This window comes from Pundamilia nyererei, unplaced genomic scaffold (assembly GCF_000239375.1).
Source record: "Pundamilia nyererei isolate P.nyererei 1_Seehausen unplaced genomic scaffold, PunNye1.0 scaffold00032, whole genome shotgun sequence".
Taxonomy (NCBI): domain Eukaryota; kingdom Metazoa; phylum Chordata; class Actinopteri; order Cichliformes; family Cichlidae; genus Pundamilia; species Pundamilia nyererei.
In genome coordinates, this window is record NW_005187433.1 from 3,872,975 (window position 1) to 3,894,601 (window position 21,627).

The window sequence follows — 21,627 nt, forward strand, 5'->3', positions numbered from 1 at the left end:
ATTTGCTCAGTAAGACATTTGCTGCAGTGTGTGGATGTAGAAATATCAAGTGTATTAAATACAGTTCAGACTTGGAGCTGCTTCATGATGCATTGATGATTCTGCTTCACAGCTATCGTTGTCATTTATTAATGATCGCTCCCACCCCCACCCTAAAAAGTAGTCTTTTTTTAAGTATATTAAGTAACATACACACACTCAGTGCTGTTAATAAATATATATGTTCTCAGCAGTGAGGTTAGATGTGGACATAAGTAGTCTTTGTGGAGCAAAATAAAATATTTAACTATGAAAAATAATTGGCTAAGGCTTGCTGAACTCAGCCTGTGGCCACTGGTGTGTCGACTTCCCAGGTTACAGTGAGCTGTGAGTTTAGTCACTAGCTGCCATCACATTTACACTGACTTGTCCTACAGAGGAAAAAAACAACTTCAAATATATAAACACAGTACTTAATGTCTTTTGGGACCTACAGTCGAAAACAGTGGTTAAGTCCTTACAGGGAAGCTCCACTAAGTTTGCACATCATAGTTTGTTGTCAGGTCTTGAGGAGTACTAATACATATGTAAAATCAAATTTTATAAGAGGGAGCTTTGTGAAGTCCAGTAAATATTTAGACAGTCAGTTCTGGAGTTGTGGTTGAAGACAAGGCTATACAAATACAGGCCATTTACCATTTACAAGGACGACGGAAAGAAAGAAAGAGGAGGTTTGAGTGGAAAGACGTGTGCTTGCCAGACGTCTGTGCCTTGCTCGTCTTGCTGCAGGCGAGAAGCTCATCATAATACGGACTGCTGTTAGCATAGCACAGCCAAATTTCTTGCCAACCCGACAGACAAGTTGCACAGTGAGTACTGTCGATGCCGGGGTTTGACTTTCCACATTCATTGTTCTTTTTAGTTATTTAGGAGCAAAATCATTGAGAACAATAACTGGTAGGAGGCTTGGCTTGACCTAATTTAAAGGTCTCCTACTGTGCAACATAATGAAGGACTCTTTTTTTTTTTTTGTATACGCAGTCTACAATTTACAGAGAGGACAGGAAAACTGTAGGACCCCATGTACAAGCCATGATAGCAGACATAAAACTAGTTGACAATTCTGCAAATAAAAGCCTTTGGACAAAGTTGGTCTTCAGAATTTGTCAGAAACATTTTTTTTTTTTTAAAGAGTTGGAGGGAAGGGACAAGTACTAAGATATGAGCTGGTAACAACCTTACATCCTTTTGTTTTATACATAACTTTGAAGCTTTAAAATGAACTTGCAGCTTGGAGAATATTTCTTAAATATTACAAAATGAGACACAAGATAAATGAACTCACAGGAAGAGTTGGGAAAAGTTTAAATTTATATATTGAATGTCTTCCTATCAACACGAAAACAAGAAAATAGAAAAACTGAGAACCTTACAAGCGATCCAACTAGTCTGCAGAAGTGAACACCTGGCACATCACAGATCAATGACACGATAAAGGCAGACTTGTAGAAGAATGGGAGAAATCATAAAACGCATGAAAGGGAAAACTACCCTTGCCAAAGCATCTCAGTGCTGCTCCAAAACTGAACACTTAGTGACAGCGTTGCATATCGGAGCTCTGACTACAGTCTGATGCAAGCTTGATTAAAAATAATTTACAAATTCTAGATATTATCCCACTTACACCAGACTAGGCTTAAGTGGAAGTGACAAATAATGTCTTTGAGATGAAAACAGTGGAATTTATAAACTTGTGTTTGCATTGAAATCATTGAGAAAGGAGGGAGAAAAGTGACTAGTCTTGTGTTCTAATCAATGAATTTAGGACTGTTTTTGGAAAAAGTCTGCATACAGTGCTTGATGGCGTGTTTTGTGTTGTCTTATAGACGTATGTATAAAAAAAACCCCAAAATGACCAGGAATCTAGGTAAGACATTTATTATGATTTATAAACATAGTTGTGAGTCACCTATGAAAGGAGATACGCCTTCAAACATTATCTTCAAGTGTTTCGGAATACGCACAGGAAACATTTGCTGCATCGATCTGTACAGTACAGTTCAAGGTAGGTTTGCATTTCTGTGGCTTTTAAAAATATCGCAGAAACTTTAAGAAAAGAGTGCAAAAACAAGAGGGAAAAGAAACAACAACACAGCAGATGATACTTAAGTACTGCAACATCTCCCAAACAAGACAGAAGCAGCACAGAAGCCTTGTACAAACTGTATAATTATATATTTTTAGTTGTCACATTCACATTAAATGGCTAATATCAGTCAATGACAACAAGGAATAGCTGGCAGAATTTAAGAGCAATCACTTAAGACTAGCTAAAGAGGCTGTTCCACAATAATGCTTTTTTTCTGATTAATTAAAAAGAAATAACATAAGAAATGTGATCTGGTCATTTAATCTGGTCCACTACGATCAAAATCATTTACATTCATTTAACTACCTTGTTTATTGTCAAAAGCAGCAAAAGGCACTTGAGTGCAAAAGTGAATTTACAGTGATTTGTAGAATGTGGCACATTTCCCTTTGGGGTAGCTGCCTAGTGCATGGAAAACAAACCCAGCAAGGCAGTTCTGGAAAAGCAATGCTAAAGCAAAAACATAAAGAGCCCACCATATTGTTTTTAGGGGATTTCTCATGTTTAACCCCACCCCCCAAAAAACAAAAAAATAAAAAACAAAACAACAAGTCAGTCTTGTAGTGTGTGCCCATTCTTATTCATCAGAATCAAACAAGAAAGGAAGTAATGATTATAATTAGAAAAGACTTTACACTTTCCTTAAAAACTGGCTGCATTCACCGGCACACGTCAAGCTGTTATACTCTGCAAACGCAGCCTTCACTTACTGTTAATAACCTTAATATTGGAGTCACTCAGTTTTCTGCTTGCTTCATAAAAAGGCACACTATGGAGTGAAGAGGCAATCTGTGCAAAGTCTAACAACTACTGTTTAAAAGATTTTGCACACAACCTGAGACGTTCAAAAACCAATGTCAACATTGTGGAAACATTACTACACTAAGCTTATGTTTTGTATTAAGTGCCATTTTACTGCCGTGTACTCCTGTACACGTAAGATGAGTGTTATCCCTGTTTTAAAACATTCAGAATATTTTACTCCCTTTGTTTAATGCAAAAGTGGCATTTTGACTGGACAATGCACACAGTGGTTTCTGTCGATAAACTCTTCTCAGGCTTTCTATTCAACTTTTTGATTGATTGAAGACAATTTTCTCTGAAGGAAAACTTCAACGTGTGGCCATATCTTATTGGTTTCTGTCCCAGAGAAGGTCTCTAGCACACCTTTACTCCTGGAGGGTAAAAACAAACAAAACAAATCAGATTTCAATAACAGCATTTGAACTTAGAAATCCATGTACATCTATTAATCAGCTGGCAATGCTCCTAAACTTCAGAACAAGTTATTTTAAACATTAAATCTGCATCTTCTTCTATTCTCAGTCTGTTATTATCTGTACTTCCTGCAAATGACAGACTTTTAGGCAATGTGGTTATAGTGGAAAGTGGGACACTGGATAAAAGCATCTCTGTGGTTTAAGGAAACAGTCATACATTTTCCTGGCCCAGAAACAGAACATAAGATCCATGAATTTTCCTGCCTGTGTTTTAAGCTTTCAAGATAAATATTTATACATCTGTCACCTGATTTAATAAAGAGAAAATGCGATGCAGTGTTGGCTAGGGCTGCTAGAATGTGGTTCTTATGCATTTTCTTCAGTCATGCAAACAGCTTTGAAGAATACGCAGGGATGAAAAGGTCATGGTTCAATATTTTTGACTTTTAGCTGGACCCTTGGTGAGTATTAGAGAGATTTTTGCATATACTGCTGGCACTAAGTTTTAAGGTATCTGCGGTGCTCTACCTGTAGTATTCTAAGACGGGCTCCGTCTGGGTTTCGTAAGACTTCAATCGCCGTGTCACCGTCTCTGGTTTGTCATCGTCCCTCTGGAAAAGAGGCTCCCCTGTGTCATCATCAAAGCCCTGCAGAGATAAAAGAAATCTGTCTTAATGCTGATCTTTTGCGCATGTTTACTATGTGCTGCAAAGGAGGGTTTTAGTTACTTCTTTTACATACTGGCTCTTTAATAATGAGATATATTAGGCAATAAATGTTGGAACATAAAAAATATGAGACATGTTGGAACAGAGTAGAAATCATCTTACTAATCCACAACCGTTTGTAGGGTTTGATCAGTGTTGAATGAAACGTGACAGAGACATCAGTGTCAAGGGGCTGCCTTCAGTTCATTTCCCATGTTGCCAAGCACATTTCTGACTTTAAGAATTTGAAAGCTACAAAGATTGCTGCAGGCTGGCTTCTTTACTTTCCAAAACCTCACAGGATTCTTTTTTCCCCCCATTGCAGTGATCTGGGAGCATTACTAGAAGGTGGCTAGTGTAAACAAGTCTGCATCTGTGCTGAAAGCACTGCGAGGCTTTGAGCTACAGAGACTTCTACTAAAAACACAGATTTACAAAAACGTGAACCACAAGCTATTAGTCAGGAATGATAATAATAGTGTGAAAGGCAGACGCTGTGTCTCAGCTCTACCCAGTGAACTTGACCAGCGCCCCAAATCTACCCATTTGACGTGCTCAGATATGCAACCTGTCCGTTTCTGTGGGGCTTACAAAGGTTACGTTTCTCTCACACTCTTTTCTTGCAACTCTCAAGGCTTTTTATAATCTCCTGCCTTAGGTTAATGTTTAGTTAACCTTCATCTTCTACCTGTGAACTAAAAAGGAAACAAAAACAACCCTTCACATATATAAAATATCCTCAACTGAACTAAAACTATTCATCTCACATTTCTCTGGAACTGAAAGGTTGACATTTATCTGGATAAATGTTGTTTATTTGTTAAGAAGTAGTTGATGTTCTATTAGGAACTTGAATTTCTGAATTTCATTCTCATTTCAGACAGACATTTGTTGCTAATGAACCTGTACAATTTGACCTTCAACATGATTTTTTTGATTAAAGTATATTAATGCAATTAGTTTTTATTTTAACAGCACACTTTTTTTTTGATCGGTTACACTTCCAAACTCTTTACAATATTTTATGACTGTCGGAGGATTGAGAGGACTCTAGATATATTCAACACCTCTGCTCCATGACACCATCTAAACATCAACTTTTACCAGCTGCGTCCATTATAGGATCAGTCACCCTGTTATACATTTCAGGAGGGTAGACTGTAATAAAAAGGGCTCGGACAGTTCCAGGAATATGACAGTGTCTTTAGTTTACTCAGACAGCAGACACAGTCCCAGAAGGGTACGTCTGAGGTCAAGAGGGAGCACTGTAAACATGCTGTCCACAATTCTGCAAGAAATTAATGATTTACATGGTGAAAGAATTAGCTGCCTCAAGCAATTCCAGTTGATTGAGGCAGTAAGTTAAACTCGGAAATCTGACATGAGAGAGTAAGTATTATATTAAAGGCTCTCAGTGTGTTTACCATTACTCTTAGGAGAGTTACCAAATATGCAAAGTGAGGGAATATCTCTTGGAAGATTGGTATTCATCAATCCAGCATATTTCCAAAGACATGCTGAAGTCATTCTGGTAGCATGTGGTGGCCAAATACCTTACTAAGATTTATACTGGAGTTTTTCCTGTAATCTGGTATCCTTTACTCTGAATTTCCACATCTTTATTGAGCAAACATATACATTCATGAAAATTTGAGAAACCTGAATGGCCTCATGTCCTGTTCGCATCACTATGTGGTCCAGATCGTCAACTAAATTTTAATATTAAACAAAGATAATGTGAGTAAATGCAAAATGCAGTTTTTAAATGATTACTTCTGTCATTAAGGAAAAGGAAAAAGCTATCCAAACGTACCTGGCCCTGTGCGAAAAAGTGAAAGCTTCCCCAAAAACCCAATAACTTGGCAGCAATCAAGCTTTCACAATGGCCGGTAACAAGTCTTTCACATCACTGTGGCTCACTGTTCTTAGCAGAATTGCTTTAATTCAGTCACATTGGAGGGTTTGGGCATGAATGGCCTGTTTAAGGTCATGCCAAGACATCTCAATCGGATTCAAATCTAGACTTTGACTGGGCTGCTCCAAAACCTTTTATTTTTTGGTACAGTGATAGACATTCACAGGTGGAGTTGCTGGTGCGTTTTGAATCATTGTCATGCTGCATAACCCAAGTGCGCTTGAGTTTCACAAACTGATGGGCAGACGTTCAATTCATGGTTCTATCAGTTACAGCCCCAGACATCACTAACACCATGTCTATTTTTATGAAATGCTGCATTACAGTAGTAATAATGGGGCGATCGTGGCTCAAGAGTTGGGAGTTCGCCTTGTAATCGGAAGGTTGCCGGTTCGAGCCCCGGCTTGGACAGTCTTGGTCGTTGTGTCCTTGGGCAAGACGCTTCACCCGTTGCCTCCTGGTGTGGTCAGAAGGCCTGGTGGCACCTGTGTCCGGCAGCCTCGCCTCTGTCAGTGCGCCCCAGGGTGGCTGTGGCTACAATGTAGCTTGCCATCACCAGTGTGTGAATGGGTGGATGACTGGATATGTAAAGCGCTTTGGGGTCCTTAGGGACTAGTAAAGCGCTATATAAATACAGGTTATTTACCAGATTAAAACTTAAATTGGTCCGACTAACTGAAACTTAAGATTTTTGCAATTATGTGTGCAAAGCTGGGCTAAATACGGTATAAAACATCTAATAGAAACTAAATCAGGGAGTGATAGGAAAGGGATATTTACAGGGACTTTAGGCGGGTTGAAATCTGTGTTGTATACTCTGCCACTCGGAAGGTGAGTCCAACGTGAAGTCAACCTTTGCTTGATGGTCTGGAAAGGTACATTGAGGTTAATAACTGTGTCCAAGGTGTAGACAACATCCAGAGCTTCTGCTTGGGACACTGTACGAGGAAAACCTGGTGAAAGAGACAGAGGAAATCTAGGCAAAGCAAAAAAGGAATCAAGGTTGGTGCGATCAATGCCAGTAATTTAATTAAAGTCTAAGTCTTTCCTTCAGTGTTACATCTATTTTTTTATAGAACAAATTCAACAATTCCTAACTAGAAATGCTGATAATATGATCGCCTACCACTCATTTTACCAGATGAACCGAGTGCTGATGCAAAGTTGTGAAAACTTACCATCGAGCAGCCAGCTGCCGCCATCTATTGCCCTCAGGTCATTCAGGATGAGACGAGACATGACGTCATCAGGTACCAGCTGACCCTGATCAATACAGGACTTCATTAGCAGCCCCAGCTCTGAAACAAACAGGAGGGGAAAACAAAAAACAAACAACACATGAGACAGAGAAAGGAAGAATGTTTGTGTTAGAAAATGTACAATTTTCCCTTCGTGCCTCAATTTTTAATCCATACTTCATAAAGCCAACACGGACACCACATCAACATTTGGCTGCATGTGCCTGACAAAGAAGCCTAATAACATGCATCTACACCAGAAAACCTGTTTTATGTTTCAGCTATTCTAACACTTCCAGTGTTTGCAGTGTCTCCATCATTATAAACAGTGTGTGTAGCTACTCAGTGACACACAGATGTTAGATGTACAAAGACAAGCTATGCTGAATTACAAGGTAAAAAACATAAAATGATGCAAATACCATAGCATATTTACACTTAATATGCAAAAAGTGGTATAGTGTATAATACAAATTGAAGAGGTTAAAGCGAAAGCCTTTTTTCTATTACTTCCACTTTAATTGGCCAGAGTCCATCAGAGGAAAGGAATTTCCTGACAAGCCTCGCAGAAATGACCTGCTGTGCTAATCAGAAACAGTGCAAAAGTCACTGTGGCACAGCGACTACTCAATGTCTCGTACTTCTTCTTTGGACTGCACAGTGAACCTTGTTCGGACAGCAGACGAAAGCATTGCCAAGCAACAGCCAAAAGACGATGCCAGCTGGGAAATGCATTTTACAGCCGGCACTTATATGGAGTACTCATGACCATAATCCAAAAGTGCTTTATTCTAAGCGGATTTAATGAAGAAGCAGAATGCGTTGGGGGATCGCTTGATCAAATAAAAAGTCTGACGTTTAAAAATGCGAGCAGTCACACTGCATAAAAACTGCTTTGATTGGCAGATGCTCAAGTGAATTAAGTTAAGCCTGCACGTCTGCACTCTGTATGTTTTAGGCTTTCCCAGTATAACTAACGGTTAAAGCACGATTACACATCGCACACTCCAAATCAACCAACATGGGATTCTCTTCATGCAGCTGTAAAAACAGACCTTTTTTTTCCTTCAAATGTGTAACTCCTCCTTTCATGAAGCAAAAGTTCACGGCTATCTTATCTTTACAGCTCTCAGCCACATCCAAGGTGATATTGAGCAGTAGCGGGCCTTCCTCCAAGGTCCAGGTAACTCTGGCGCAAATGTTTGCAGTATAAACCTGACAACGCTGACCTTGATTAGAGAAGACACAACATGTTTAAATTGTATCCTATGTTTAGTATTTCACAGACAGATAAAAATCACACTGTTGTAGGCGTGGACTCTTATCAGAATATTGCAGAAAAGCTGCCTTGTTTCGTTTTTAAGTTCGCACTTTGTGCGTAACGACCAGCTGTGGCTTTAAGTAAAATAAGCTTGATAAATACTAAGTTAAATCTTTCAGTTTGACACGTAAACTCCTGAAAGCTTTTGCAATGCCTTAGCGTGTCCTCCCTCTCGAGCTAAAACTATCTTACCGGTCTGCGCGTTTATGTTGGCTCTCAAAATGTCCCCACTGGAAATGTGCTTCAGTCCAAAAGTTTTGGTAATGCGCCCAGACACCGTTCCTTTCCCCGACCCCGGGGGTCCCATGATGACAGCACGGATAACTCTTGGCAGCACCATGTCCAAGCGAGTTTGAACTGACTTTTATCGAGTAACAACAAGTGTTCCCTTCTCATGAAACGCAGAGCAGATCCACTCTCCCTTCTCCTTGCAAAACTGCACAACGCAAGAAAGAGTGGGCGCGTCTTAAGCAGCTAGTTTGAACTCGGTGGACTTTTTATGTTGCGCAGCGCTTGCACAAAGAGGAGGAAGAGGAGGAGAAGGATGATGAGAACTACAATCAGCGGGCTCAGGGCCAGCCAGAGAGAGGAGGTTAGATGATGCACCCGTCAGACGACGGACACCGAGCAAAATGAGCTCCTTTCTCCTGCGTGCTGAGAAACTTACCCCCACCCCCCATTTAAACACTGCGCTTTACCGGACATGTATTTATTGTATAACACGTTATATAATTTGTCTACTGGTCGAATAAATAGCTTGCTGGCAAGGTGGCGGTGTTTAATCCTGTATGAGCAGATCCCTTGTGTAGGGGATTGGCTAGCTGGCAGCCCAGGCACGCTAGGTTGGGCGACGACTCGTTTGCTTCCTCACACTAATCTTTAAAAAAAAATAACGTGGGACTTTTCAAATAATAAAATTATATTAGCAGAAATGGTACGACCCGTAATGGTTTAGAAAACATTTTTGTTTTCCATACTTTGTTGTCTGTTAACGAAAAATAATTAAGAAAATGCTATCGTAATTTAATTTTGTTTAATTTCTGTTCATTAAAGAAAGACTGTAGGCCAAACCAGAAATTCGTATTTTTGCTGTTTGTTTACACTTTTTATGAGATTTGTGCCTTTAATTTGTGCGTCATTTAGCCACGCCCACCTAGCGTTCGTCAATGGTTACAGTGTGCCATCTAGTAACAGTAGTGTGGCAACGCAGCCGTAGAAACCATTATTTTGACCCTACTGTCTTGCCGTAATCTCCCCCTCCCAGTAACGTCTTCCTGGACAAACACACGTGGATTTTACTGACGCCAAGCACAAACAACAATAACATGGCAAGCCACGGACTCACCTACGAAGGCTGCAATTTTCTCCGACAGCGTCTGGTTTTGTCCGCACTCAGCGGGAAGCGCGTTAAGATAAAAAACATCAGGTCTAAAGATGACGAGCCGGGACTCAGGGGTGAGTTTTTAACAGATTCGCTCCGCATGTGGCGTCGCAGTTAGCTCCCTGGCTAACTGGCTAGCTGTTACGCAGTTGGGAGTGTGTTCAGTCGCTGGGCGTCAGAGGAGGGAAAATGATGGGACAGTAGTTTGATAGTGACACGAGTGTGGTCGTACATTTGCCTTATGAAGTTGTGTCTTCGATAAGCGTGTCAAGGGGCGTCGAAGCAGTGATTTGGCAGTTTTGTGAGTTGTTTGAGGTGTCTTGGTGTGTCAGAATAAAGTTCACACTGTGGGTGGATTGTTTTTGAGTGCCAGACAAATTAAAAAATAAATTACCATGTGACATTTTTTTCCAGTCTATACATATAAATTCTGTCTTCTCCAGATTTTGAGGCCAATTTTATCAGACTGTTGGACAAGTTGACCAATGGCTCCACGATAGAGATTAACCAAACGGGTGAGTGTTACAGCGAGGGTGTGATTTCGGTGTTGCCTTTGTCACAGACTGTATTTTATGCACAGTAATGACTGTTTACTGTGAAGGTGCAACGGAGGGGAGATTTCACCAACTCATCGACAACTTTGACGCATGATCAAAATTAAGATTTTTTTGTTTTATTATGTTTTACTCCATGATGAACTTTTGCATTTAATATACACAGTCTTCTCCCATAATATTTGTCATTTATGCCTCTCTTTAAGCTCGCAATCCAAAGGTAGAAATTATTTAAAGCTTTAAGCAGTAAGGATGCTCCAATAGTGAAATTGTGGGCCTGTAGCAAGGTTTAAATAATGTCTTAAATTGACTCATAATTATTGATTTGTAACTAATAAAAGTCTTATGCATAATCTTATGCATATTTCGTCGTAGTTCCGTATTTTTCCAAATAAAGTATTTATTGCTTTTGTTTTATATGTACAGTATGTTGTATGTTATTTTAATACAGCAAATATCTGGATGTAAAATGGATTACACTTAATAATTTGTGTGTGCTTCACTGTGTAGGTTAAGCTGTATTTTTTCCTTTGTTACTTTTGCCACCTTTAGGCTTTGTAGACTTAAACCTGGAGGTTTATATGTTAGGTATATTAGCTTTATGTGCAATAAGATGTGCTGTATAAATTTGTACTTTAGCAAATATTGCCATTCACTGTCTTTCTTAGGTACCGTTTTAGTTTACCAGCCTGGGTTGTTGTATGGAGGCACTGTAGAACATGACTGTAACCCGCAGCGCTCAATTGGGTACTATCTGGAGGCCCTCCTCATGCTGGGTCCTTTCATGAAGTCCCCTCTGAAGGCCACTCTGAGGGGAGTTACCAATGACCTCACTGACCCAACGGTAAGCTCATAAATATTTTCACCATCCAACTTTTGTTCTGCATTTTTCTCTGCTGATTTAGTTGCAACTCATCCACCTCATGATCGCACTGGGTGGAGCTGAGCCGTGCATCTGCAAAGAAATGAACTGCGTGTTTTGTGGTGGAGTACACACCTCCCATTTCCATATGGACACTGCCCTCTAGTGCACACTTGATGATGAGCACGTTATACGTCAGTTAAGATCAACAGTGTTTCACTTAAGAATTGGTGTGCGCACAGTTTGTGTACACATATTTTCAGAAGTTGATGTCACTGGGATTCATGTTTTTGTAATAATTTAGACACTCATGTGTTGACTTGAGGCAGTTGTGTAACATGCATCTGCTCTCTGGTTTCCCCTTTTACACCCTTTTTTTTGCCACATCCTTTGCACACAAGCCAGTCTCTGTATTGTTCTCTTCAGCCCTTTTCTTCAAGGTGCATGGTTTCAAATTAGATATTGTCAACATATCATACAAAAAAGGAAGCCTTGCGAAGTATGAATTGAGGACATTGGAGAGAGGTGTTGTCATGGAAACTGAACAGCGTCTGCCTGTTGTTGTGATGAGACTGGGTTTATTCTAGGGTTTTGGAAGGTAGTTTTTAACTCTCTGCAGGCACAAGGGTGTGCGTCAGGATTCAATCTCACTGTTCCTTGCCAGGTCGATCTGCTGAAGTCCACAGCCCTCCCAGTGATGAAGAAGTTTGGGATCGACGGAGAGGGCTTTGACATCAAGGTGAGGACCTCATGGTATTCTGTTTTTGTAGAGATGCAGTCAAACCCAGGGATAAATAAGGTAGCCATGCATGTCATCTTATATCTTAATCTGTCTCTTGTGTTACACCCTCAGGTGGTGAAGAGAGGAATGGCGCCTGGTGGGGGTGGAGAAGTAGTGTTTACATGTCCTGTCCGCAAAACCGTCAGACCCGTCCAACTGACTGACCCTGGCAAGATCAAGAGGATCAGGGGAGTGGCGTATCCTTTTTAGACTTGCACTTTATTTCACCTTAAGCAAAATGAAAGTGATCGAAATACAGAAACGCCTCTTTACATTTTAGCCCTGGTAATTTTTATGTGCTCATTTTAGTTTGATGAGTCATATTTTTTTTTGTAATAATAAAGAAATCAGTTCTGTACAATTATAAGTCTGATCTAGTTACAATTACATCAACATGGCACAACTGATGTGTTATTAATATTTAAAAAAAAAATCCCAGAACAGAAGGCCAGAGTAGCTCATGTTGAATCAATTCATGAATCATTTGCTTAAACTTTAGCTCAGTTTCTATTTATAAATGAGCACAATGTTGCTGATGAAGTTTACACATAACTGGTAATATGAGTTGCAGGAAGCCATCATAATTTTGAACTTATTACTAAATACTAGCTTGTTGCCTCTTGATTTTGATATAATTTCTGCATCACAAAGTGGGAACACAAACACACACTTTGGAATGGCGTGTCCTTGACATTTCAAACACAGATATTCAGTGCGAGTTTCTCCTCAGATGGGCAATAGGATTGTGGAGTCAGCCAGAGGCATCCTCAACCAGTTTCTTCCAGATATCTATATCTATACTGACCACATGAAAGGAGCCAACTCTGGCAAGTGGGTATCTTTGCCTACATTTATAAGCTGCTAAGCTTTACATGGGTTTTCTATGTGTTTTTAATTCTCAACCCTTATTTGTGGAAACGGACTAAATCATTGTACTTGGTCAACCCCCCAGGTCTCCAGGCTTTGGTCTGACACTGGTAGCAGAGACACTCAACGGCTGCTTCCTTAGTGCAGAGATGTCATCCATGCCACAGGGGCAGGGAGACCCCATACTGCCAGAAGACCTTGGCAGAAATTGCGCAAAACTGCTTTTGGAGGAGATATATCGGGTAAATGCACACATGGACATTTAATACTGTGTAGAGGCTCTTGATGCCTGGCTGTACATAAAAGTATAACAGGCATACACCAGATTGTGTGTGTGTATAAAGTAAAACCTGTGAATAATAATAATAATAATAAAAAAAAAAAAAAAAGATATTATTAAACAAGGACTGATCTGAGCTGCGGCTGAAAAAATGGTTAGATATGCCAACAGGATTTCTTTGTGCAAACAGGACAGAGCTTGAACATCACTGCTTCAATCCTGGGGGTGCATCTAAAGTAGGGCTGTTCGATATAACGACGATATATCGGATGACGATATAAAAACGTCTATCGTTTCCTATTACGCTATCGTTTGTTTCACGGTATCGTAAAATAAACTGTTTACAGCAATATTTTTTTCATTTTTTTTGATGGTCACTGTAGTGGCTATATTAATTTCCAAAAGTTCTCTCTTTCAATTATATTTAATATAACAACACTACGGACGGACAAGCGCCTGTTTTTACGTCTTGTCGTTAGCAACAATGATGGTAAAACCATTGCGTGGCCCCGCTGTCTGCTTGTTTCTTTTTAATGTAACACTTTCACAATAAAGCTCAAGATCCTGTTGAGACTTCTCAAAATAAAGTGAATCACGTGAAAGAGTATGCAGAGAGTTTACGGATGAGAAGCAAAAAAGAGCCGCCAGGTGCTAAAAAACTAAACGTTAGACTCAAACTTTGAAAGAAAATGGCAGCCGTTACAACTTCTGTCTAAAAATGAATAGTTTCATGCATCGGTTAAAACACTCGACTCCAGGTAAAGGACGCCCAGCTGGAAACACTTCACGTAAGTCGAGCTGCCTGAGATTCACAGAATTTACAGAAAATATTCCATTATTGTGATTTATATCATTGTCAGGATGATAAATATCTTATATCGGGATATGAGATTTTGGTCATATCGCACAGCCCTAATCTTAAGTATAAAAAAAACATATTTTTTTGAGCATTTAACAAATACAAATATTTACTGGATTTAAGTAAATATTGCAGTTTTTGACTTCGAGGGGAGCTGATGTAGGTTTGCTGCTTCCAGGTAATTCTAGATGTATTACCTGCAGCGTTAGACAACAATTTATTTCTTGCACATTTTTAAAGTGAGAGATATGCACATTTAAGTGCTTGAAAAAACAGCTGCTAGTTTACTGCTCAGTGATGATAAATAGTTCACAGTCGTATAGATGATCTGTATCAGGATGTCACAGCAGATTACATTTTGAACTTCAGCTCAGACTTTAAAGCTTCCACAGTTACAAGCTACAGTTGAATACTTAACTAGAGCTTGTTAAGCTTCTTAAGCTGTAATGGCAAGTCTTCTCTGACTTCGGCACATGTGTGAAGGTAGGGAACTCGCACACAATTCACAATATTGCACAAATAATGTTGTGTTACGACATGTGTTGCATGAACGCTGTGGACATGTTTGCAGGAAGCCAAAGCAAAATACACAGACATGGCATCTAATGACAGAATACTGTCAGCATAACAGACTGTTAAATCTGGCAATGTCTGAAAAGGCTAAATAATGCAGGTAACTGAAAGTGCTTTAATTAACTAGTTGATCTAAAGGCAACTGCCATTCAAAATAACAAGCCTATCCTGTTTTATTTGCATATCACAAGCAGGAAAAGCTGATTTCTGCCCGTTTTCATCAAGTCTGCTAGTTGTCGACTGAAACATTACCATAAGGGCTCGGCTGTATTTCAATGTGCTTCCATTTGCTCCCTCACAAGCAGCTCTTAACATGGTTTGTGGTGAGCTATCACAGTTTTATGAGACACTCATATGTGAGCTTTAACAGTGAAACATCAGATGTTGACAACATGAAATGGAAGAAAGAGTGTGAGTAATTTGGATTTGGACAATTTTGCATCAAACAGCCCACACCAGGCAGTGTAAAGTCTGTAAAAACTCCTCTCAGAGGGGAAGTTGCAGCACACACGCGCACTGTGTGCACCGTGTTCTTGTGCATATCCCAGTTTGTCTTTGTGTACACATAATAAAGCTTGACATCGTGAATAGTGAATGTTGTAGAATATTTATATATTTGTTGCAGTTGTGAATCCAACACTATTCTTTTTAGATATAAGCCAGTCTTAGAGCACATGCCACCTAGTTTATCGATGTAGATTTTCTATCGCGAAGACTACAGCATTATATTTACAAAGTTGAACTCATTCATAATTCCACTTTTTGTTAGTTTTTTTTTTTTTTATAACTGTGCTGGGGACTCTCTTATCATTTAAAGTAAATTTGGGCTTGAAACAATGTTGGAAAAGCTGCTGCTGCTGAAATAAAACTCCTGAATTCTTGGGGAATACCTGAGATACACTGTCAGCACACATTAAGCAACAATGGCATTGCACTTGTTTACCCGCATTCCCTGGTAATAAACCTCGCCTGCATTTCAACTGAAAGAAACTTGTTTGTGGACAGACCGCAATGTAGAGAGCAGCTTTTGTTTAGGTAGATTTTAGAGCACTTGATTGCATTTTCTACTTTTAATTAGGGCATCATGTTTTTGTTTTTTGTTTTTAAAAAAAGGTAATCATGAAAGCTTTCATGGTGTGTTTTTTGTGGAGGAGAAGTCAGCCTGTGTCAACTGAGGAAAACCATTTGAGAGACATCTGACATGAAATCAAATTAGATTTTTAAGTTAAACTAGACCGAAGACCAAGAAAATGGCCAAATTAAGTTTGTACATTCAGATCTATAATAGCCTCAAAGGGTTCTGCCTTAATATCAAGTAATTAGCTCCCTCAATATGTAAAAAGTGTAATTTAATGCTGTATAATCAGTCATTTTTTCAATTTTAAACTGTATTAACAAGAAAAAAAAAAATGGTGAAGTATGGGGTCCAATAGGCCATTATCACAACGGAGTATATAAGTATTTGTGGCTCCAGAGTGCAGTGGGTCACACATTTGACAAACAAGCAACAACCTTCCTGGGAAGAGAGGCAGATTCTTTGGGGAAGGTATCAGCATTTTTTATAATTGTACATTTACATATTGCCCCAGTTTCTTTCAAACTTACAGCTCATGTCCAATGACAGGATCTGCGCTCATAAATTGTTTAATTCTTCGAATACACGAGCCGATTGGGTAACGTGTCAGCTGAATACGCTGTGTTTGAACAGATTTAATCGATTAGAAATGCCTGATGGTTGTGACCACATAAAACTAAATTATTCATTTAGTTATCTGTGTGTTGAAAGGTGGTGAAAGGTTTGCTGTGTGTAAACCGTCACGTCGCATAGCCACACAGGAAAAAGCCATTTCATCAGAATACGTACAATGAGAGTCTGTGAATCATGTTTGCCTCCACATGGTTCTGCCTCTCCCAGCCTCTCATAGGAGCCATGTGAGTCAAGTTAGCTGATCAGGGTAGTGCTGATTATCTCTGAAAGGGGAATATTGTTGGCTACATCCTCTTAATTCCAGGCAACAGAGTGCAGAGCTAATATCTCTCGTTAGCTTCCTTGGAGGGTGGTGGGTTAACAGGGGCCTTCTACTTTAAGTTGCTTGGCTTTTTAAAAGCTTTAGCCGCTGCTGGAAGAACAGGTAGATCATTTGAATTACTGCTATGTGTTATACCGAACTGTAGCAGGAGGACAGAGTGATTGCTAGAGCTGAGAAGCAAAAAGAAAACTCTGGAGTTAAACGGATTTAATTTTATTTTGCGGGGCAGGAATACTTTGTTTTTGAAATCTGAGGAAATTTGCCCAGTTCACATCAAAGGGCGCAGGTGCCCTGTATGTTTGGCTCTGTTTGTTTTATGGTTAATCAGTACGGTCTTCTAGTTGTAAACCAGTTACTCCATGGACATTTTGTTTTTGGAAGCAGCATCAACACAGGAGCTGACGTAAGTGGTGCACTCTTTCAATTTTTACTTTTTTTTTTTTCATCATGGAATTAATTTTTGTATACTTTGCAGGATGCACCACACTTGTCTTTGCTTTTTGCATTGTTTTCCAACTGATTAACTGTATTGGTGATCATGGAACAGGTTTGTGGAGAAAGCGTCCATTAATTTTCATTTAATGCTAATGAATTCATAAGCTTGCTTAGGAAACACTATGTTCCTCACCTGTTGGGCAACTTGTGAAAAAAAGAATATTTCTGTATTACCTAATCTATCATTTCTAGTAAATTTAAATCAATATGTGTTATATAGATCTACAGGTTCAGGTCAAATATATCTGTGATGCTTAGAAGTTAACCCTCAATTATTTGCTTTACTGTCTGTTTTTGAGCGGCTGGGAAAGGGATTAACTTTCATTCAAAGGAATTAAGGGACTTTTCCATTAGGCCTTGTGGTTGGCTGATGGCCTCTGGAGACGGTCTCTGGAAGGCAGGGCCTGAAACTGGTGGTTAGAAATGGCGCTGTTGTGTCATGTTTCTTAGTTCGTTCAGAAACAGTTTTAGGTTTCTTTTCCTGTTTGTTCCAGAGCAGCTCTGAGAAGAGTGAAGTGTAAAATAGCAGAGTGGATAAGATGAGATGCAGTATCAGAGCGGACAGCACAGGGATAAATGTTACATAGACTAACAACGGTAAACCTCTAACAACAAATCATTGTAATGTGTTTCACCTAATAAATGATGAAACCGTCACCATGGTTTCCATGATATGATTATGTAATTGAATCAAAATTCTGCTGACGAGCTGTCATGATGCCATAATTGAGCATGACTGAGCTACACAAGTACGTTGTTAGAACGGATCAGGTTAATGCTGCATATAGCATGTCAAGAAATAACTCAAACTACCAGCGGACAACTATTTTAAAGGTCAGACTATAAAATGTTCTTGGGTGTGTCCAGTTGTGCATTGCACACAGTGGGAAATCGCACACTGAGCTCTGTTAGAGCAATGGCATGTGCTCTCTTGGATATTGAGAGTGCATCATCTGTCTAAATATTTAACATGTAGATGGAATTGGGAGTGTTAGTGTCATTTGGGAAAATGGTAGGAAGATGACTGGAAAGTCGACTAATACATTATGTGAGCACGAAAGAAGAAGAAACACTTTAGTGACAACTTGCCAAACTGTTTCAGAACTGCTTAATTATATTTAATAGGAAAAAAGTTTAGTTTTTTTAATGAAAGGTCAGACAAACAAATCTACACAGCTTTCACTGTACAATCCCACTGTCAAGAAGTTGATTTCTCTAAACATTTCCACCTCCTTGACGCATTTCAGTGTAGTTTTTAGTTGCTGACACACGACGCCCGCCCTCCTTTCTCTCTCTGTTTTAGGGTGGCTGCGTGGATTCATCCAATCAGAGCTTGGCGCTGCTCTTGATGACCCTTGGCCAACAGGACGTGTCGAAGGTTCTCCTGGGACCCCTCTCCCCATACACGTAAGACCCATTCAAAAGTTAAATGTACAGACGGCAAATGAGGAACCCACTCAATCCCACGTTTAATTATTCTTCTACTAGTCCTCTTTTGGCAGATGACAATATCCCAAAGTTCACAATAAGAAGCTGAATAATACTCTGTACAGCTGGATCATCAGAGAGGAAGGAAAAAAAGTCTGCATTTCTTAAATGAACACACAATTAATCTATTTCCACTGAACTTTAACCCACTCCACTAAAGATTCAGGGTTTCTGATAAGAGCACTCTGATGGTGGCATGCAACCACAAGGGTTTCTTTACTCAGAGCCCAATTTTAATTTGATTGCTTTGAGTAACATGTGCAATCAGATTCAACTGTTCAGGTTCACATGGCTTTGGAGGGATTTTTTTATTAGGCTCATAATGGGCGGCACCTAAGATAATGTTTTGATAAACTACATTTTTGTAGTTTATAAAATATTTCACAGTATTGATTAAATTATTATAAAGTCTAATGAGTCTTGTTTCTGTCACCCTGCTTCTAACCTATTTGTGTGTGCTGCATTTTAAATGCATAATTTGTGTGTTTGATTATTTGCAAACAACCCAAATAAAATAAAAGTACAGCAGTATAAAAACAGCTGAGCACTAACCTTGTTCCAGATGTCCGTCTTCTTGAATGAGGAGCGAACTATGAACTGTCCATTTTCAGTTATCATGGTACCGGTGCTGTGTCCCTCTCAAGTACAGTACTATGATAACTGAAGATTGGCAGTGCCATCACAATACACTCTTCCTGTTATTCAGGTAACACTAAATCCGTTTTGGATCATTTCTGTCAAGTCTTACGGTTTTAAAAACAAAAGACCTGTTTTAAGTTTTTAGCTTTTAAAAACTTGGTATGTATGAGAAATGTGGTGGCTGATGATCTTTATTAACATGAAACTCTCCTTTCTCTGTCTATACAGGATCGAATTCCTCCGACACATCAGAGATTTCTTCCAGATTATGTTCAAGATTGAGGTCCAGAAGCCTTTAGAAGACGAACGGAAAGGGGGCGACAAGGTCCTGATGACCTGTGTAGGCGTTGGATACAGCAACATTAGCAAAACCTTGAAATAAATTATTTTTTCATAAGTGTTCTCATCTTTTGTCTTTATTAAATGCAAAAGTTATGACAGATATTTGTGTGTATAAAAGAAAAGTGAAGTTAACAGATATCAGTCAGACATTTAAGCGCTATTATTGGGCTTAATAACTTCATGAAAATTAGTTACATTTCCTAACTAGTTCAATCAATCATATCAGTATGAAGTTATTCTTGAGATAAGTAGCTGGTCGCTACGTCAGGAACAGGTCATCATAGCTGCTGTGATGTAAAGCTGAACGACCCAACAAAGGAGCTGGTACGAGTTATTCGTCTTGGCCACACAGACACTTGAGTGTTTTTCCATAATCACCGGACACTTCAGACTACACAAGGATGGGGAGAGATAAACGAAAGGAATTGGGTGTTTGTGACACACACCACAATAAACAAAAGTTAACATTTAAACATGTTCATGTTAATGTTATAAATTCATAACATAACTCCTGTTAATACTGACCTCTAGCTGACTGTAGAGGGAACATCCAAACAGCTTCTTGTACTCTACTTTGATGTCTATCAAATCGATCTCTGAGCGACTGACGAATATCCTGGTCAGAGTGCACTCTGTGGTCCCTGCACCCTGGACCAAGTATAATTTGGAAAACAAAGACATTCGTCCTTTAAGCCAGGGGCTTCAAACTCTGGCTAGACATGGTATGGCATGCGTTAATTTCGTATTGTTCCACATAGAAAAATGGTCTCAACAAGATACAATGCAGGCTACCTTACAGGTAAGAACCTGTTTTACAACTTCTGACAGGATGGCATATTTAATTAAAATAAATTATAATCAAAATGAAAGTTAAAATTTGTTCATATTTCTGTCTGACATGGGCATGAACTCAATGATGTAGCTTGTTACTATGCAGACTTCTGGTTTTACGTTGCAGTGATGCTGCACTAGTGCGTTTGGTTTGGCATGTGCACAGACAGACATGCTATGCAGATAGTTATGACCAGATTTCCCATAATTTATAGACATTTATATGCAGGCCCGATTGAAATCTACAAAGGGCCACATTTGGCTCGCAATACTACTGTCAAAAGTTAGGCTACGCTTCCTTATTCAGACTGTTGACACATTTCAGCCAGTGTTGGCTGTGCTGGTCAAATCACTAACAGTAAAATGTGGTCAGCATTCCTTTCCACATCACTGGTGACCAATACAGTCTGCTGTGACTGAAAGGGTATGATGCAACCATACAGAATGTGAATTTTGCTGGGCAGACATTTCTGATGTGCACAGAGGTTTAGAAAGGCCATCATGACACAAATGGACAAACTGACCAGTTGCACAACTCACCTTCATGCTCTTGAAAAGCCTCTCAGCGAGGTATGCTGGGACGTTCTGCACACACTTAACTAAAAGAAATGAGTTCATATATTATTTTTAAATTAACTTAAATGCTCAGACAAGGAAGACATCGATAACAACAAGGCAGTGATGTAATATTTTGCTCACCAACAGCCACAAGTAGTTTCTCCAGGTTTCCAGACATCTCGCTCTTAATGCTCTCCTGCAGAGTCTTCTTGCTAATATTCTTGTACTCAATCAGAGCTGCCAAAATACATTGAGCTGAGATTATTTTTCTCACATTGAACTTGTAATATACTTTTATTTTTTGCCAATTTGGTAGCAGTTCACAGTGGGATGCGTATCTGCTGGTAGGTTCATCACAGCCCATTTTCGTGATTCAGTTTAAAATGAGCTTTTGTGGAGCTCCTCGGTTCATTGCCTGTCTGAAACAAGCAATTTCTTTAAGCCAGCATTCTTCTGACCAACAGTGCCATGTTAATACAGGGAGTGCAGAATTATTAGGCAAATGAGTATTTTGTCCACATCATCCTCTTCATGCATGTTGTCTTACTCCAAGCTGTA

The 21,627-nt window shown here is 39.4% G+C and overlaps 3 protein-coding genes across 6 annotated transcripts in view; 1 reads left to right on the forward strand and 2 right to left on the reverse strand.

The window, feature by feature from the left end:
- Positions 1 to 1,891: 1,891 nt before the first annotated feature.
- On the reverse strand, positions 1,892 to 9,096 carry ak3 (adenylate kinase 3). 2 transcript variants are annotated; one of them, XM_005729298.2, is made up of 6 exons: positions 8,722 to 9,096; positions 8,264 to 8,437; positions 7,149 to 7,268; positions 6,751 to 6,923; positions 3,877 to 3,995; positions 1,892 to 3,303 (listed from the first exon to the last, which is right to left on the reverse strand). In XM_005729298.2, the coding sequence occupies exons 1-6, from the start codon at positions 8,867 to 8,869 to the stop codon at positions 3,192 to 3,194; spliced, it is 846 nt and encodes a 281-aa protein (XP_005729355.1). In that variant the 5' UTR covers positions 8,870 to 9,096; the 3' UTR covers positions 1,892 to 3,191. The 2 variants fall into 2 exon arrangements, with proteins under 2 accessions (XP_005729355.1, XP_005729356.1); XM_005729299.2 differs by lacking the exon at positions 8,264 to 8,437.
- rcl1 (RNA terminal phosphate cyclase-like 1) lies at positions 9,064 to 19,740 on the forward strand. Of its 3 annotated transcripts, none has more exons than XM_013909859.1 (9): positions 9,064 to 9,121; positions 10,354 to 10,425; positions 11,133 to 11,308; positions 11,991 to 12,065; positions 12,180 to 12,304; positions 12,813 to 12,938; positions 13,060 to 13,216; positions 18,515 to 18,618; positions 19,567 to 19,740. In XM_013909859.1, the coding sequence occupies exons 3-9, from the start codon at positions 11,234 to 11,236 to the stop codon at positions 19,718 to 19,720; spliced, it is 816 nt and encodes a 271-aa protein (XP_013765313.1). In that variant the 5' UTR covers positions 9,064 to 9,121; positions 10,354 to 10,425; positions 11,133 to 11,233; the 3' UTR covers positions 19,721 to 19,740. The 3 variants fall into 3 exon arrangements, with proteins under 3 accessions (XP_013765313.1, XP_005729354.1, XP_013765314.1); XM_005729297.1 differs by lacking the exon at positions 9,064 to 9,121 and adding an exon at positions 9,712 to 9,984; XM_013909860.1 differs by lacking the exon at positions 9,064 to 9,121 and adding an exon at positions 10,127 to 10,211.
- An 89-nt stretch (positions 19,741 to 19,829) lies between these two features.
- The window catches only part of LOC102202277 (annexin A3-like), an 8,288-nt gene continuing 6,490 nt past the window's right edge, over positions 19,830 to 21,627 (reverse strand). Inside the window, exons 11-14 of the mRNA XM_005729300.2 lie at positions 21,211 to 21,306; positions 21,052 to 21,110; positions 20,206 to 20,328; positions 19,830 to 20,071 (exon numbers count right to left, since the gene is read on the reverse strand). Of these exons, the coding sequence (XP_005729357.1) occupies positions 20,012 to 20,071; positions 20,206 to 20,328; positions 21,052 to 21,110; positions 21,211 to 21,306 (338 nt within the window). The 3' untranslated portion in view covers positions 19,830 to 20,011. The remainder of the gene's footprint in view (positions 20,072 to 20,205; positions 20,329 to 21,051; positions 21,111 to 21,210; positions 21,307 to 21,627) is intronic.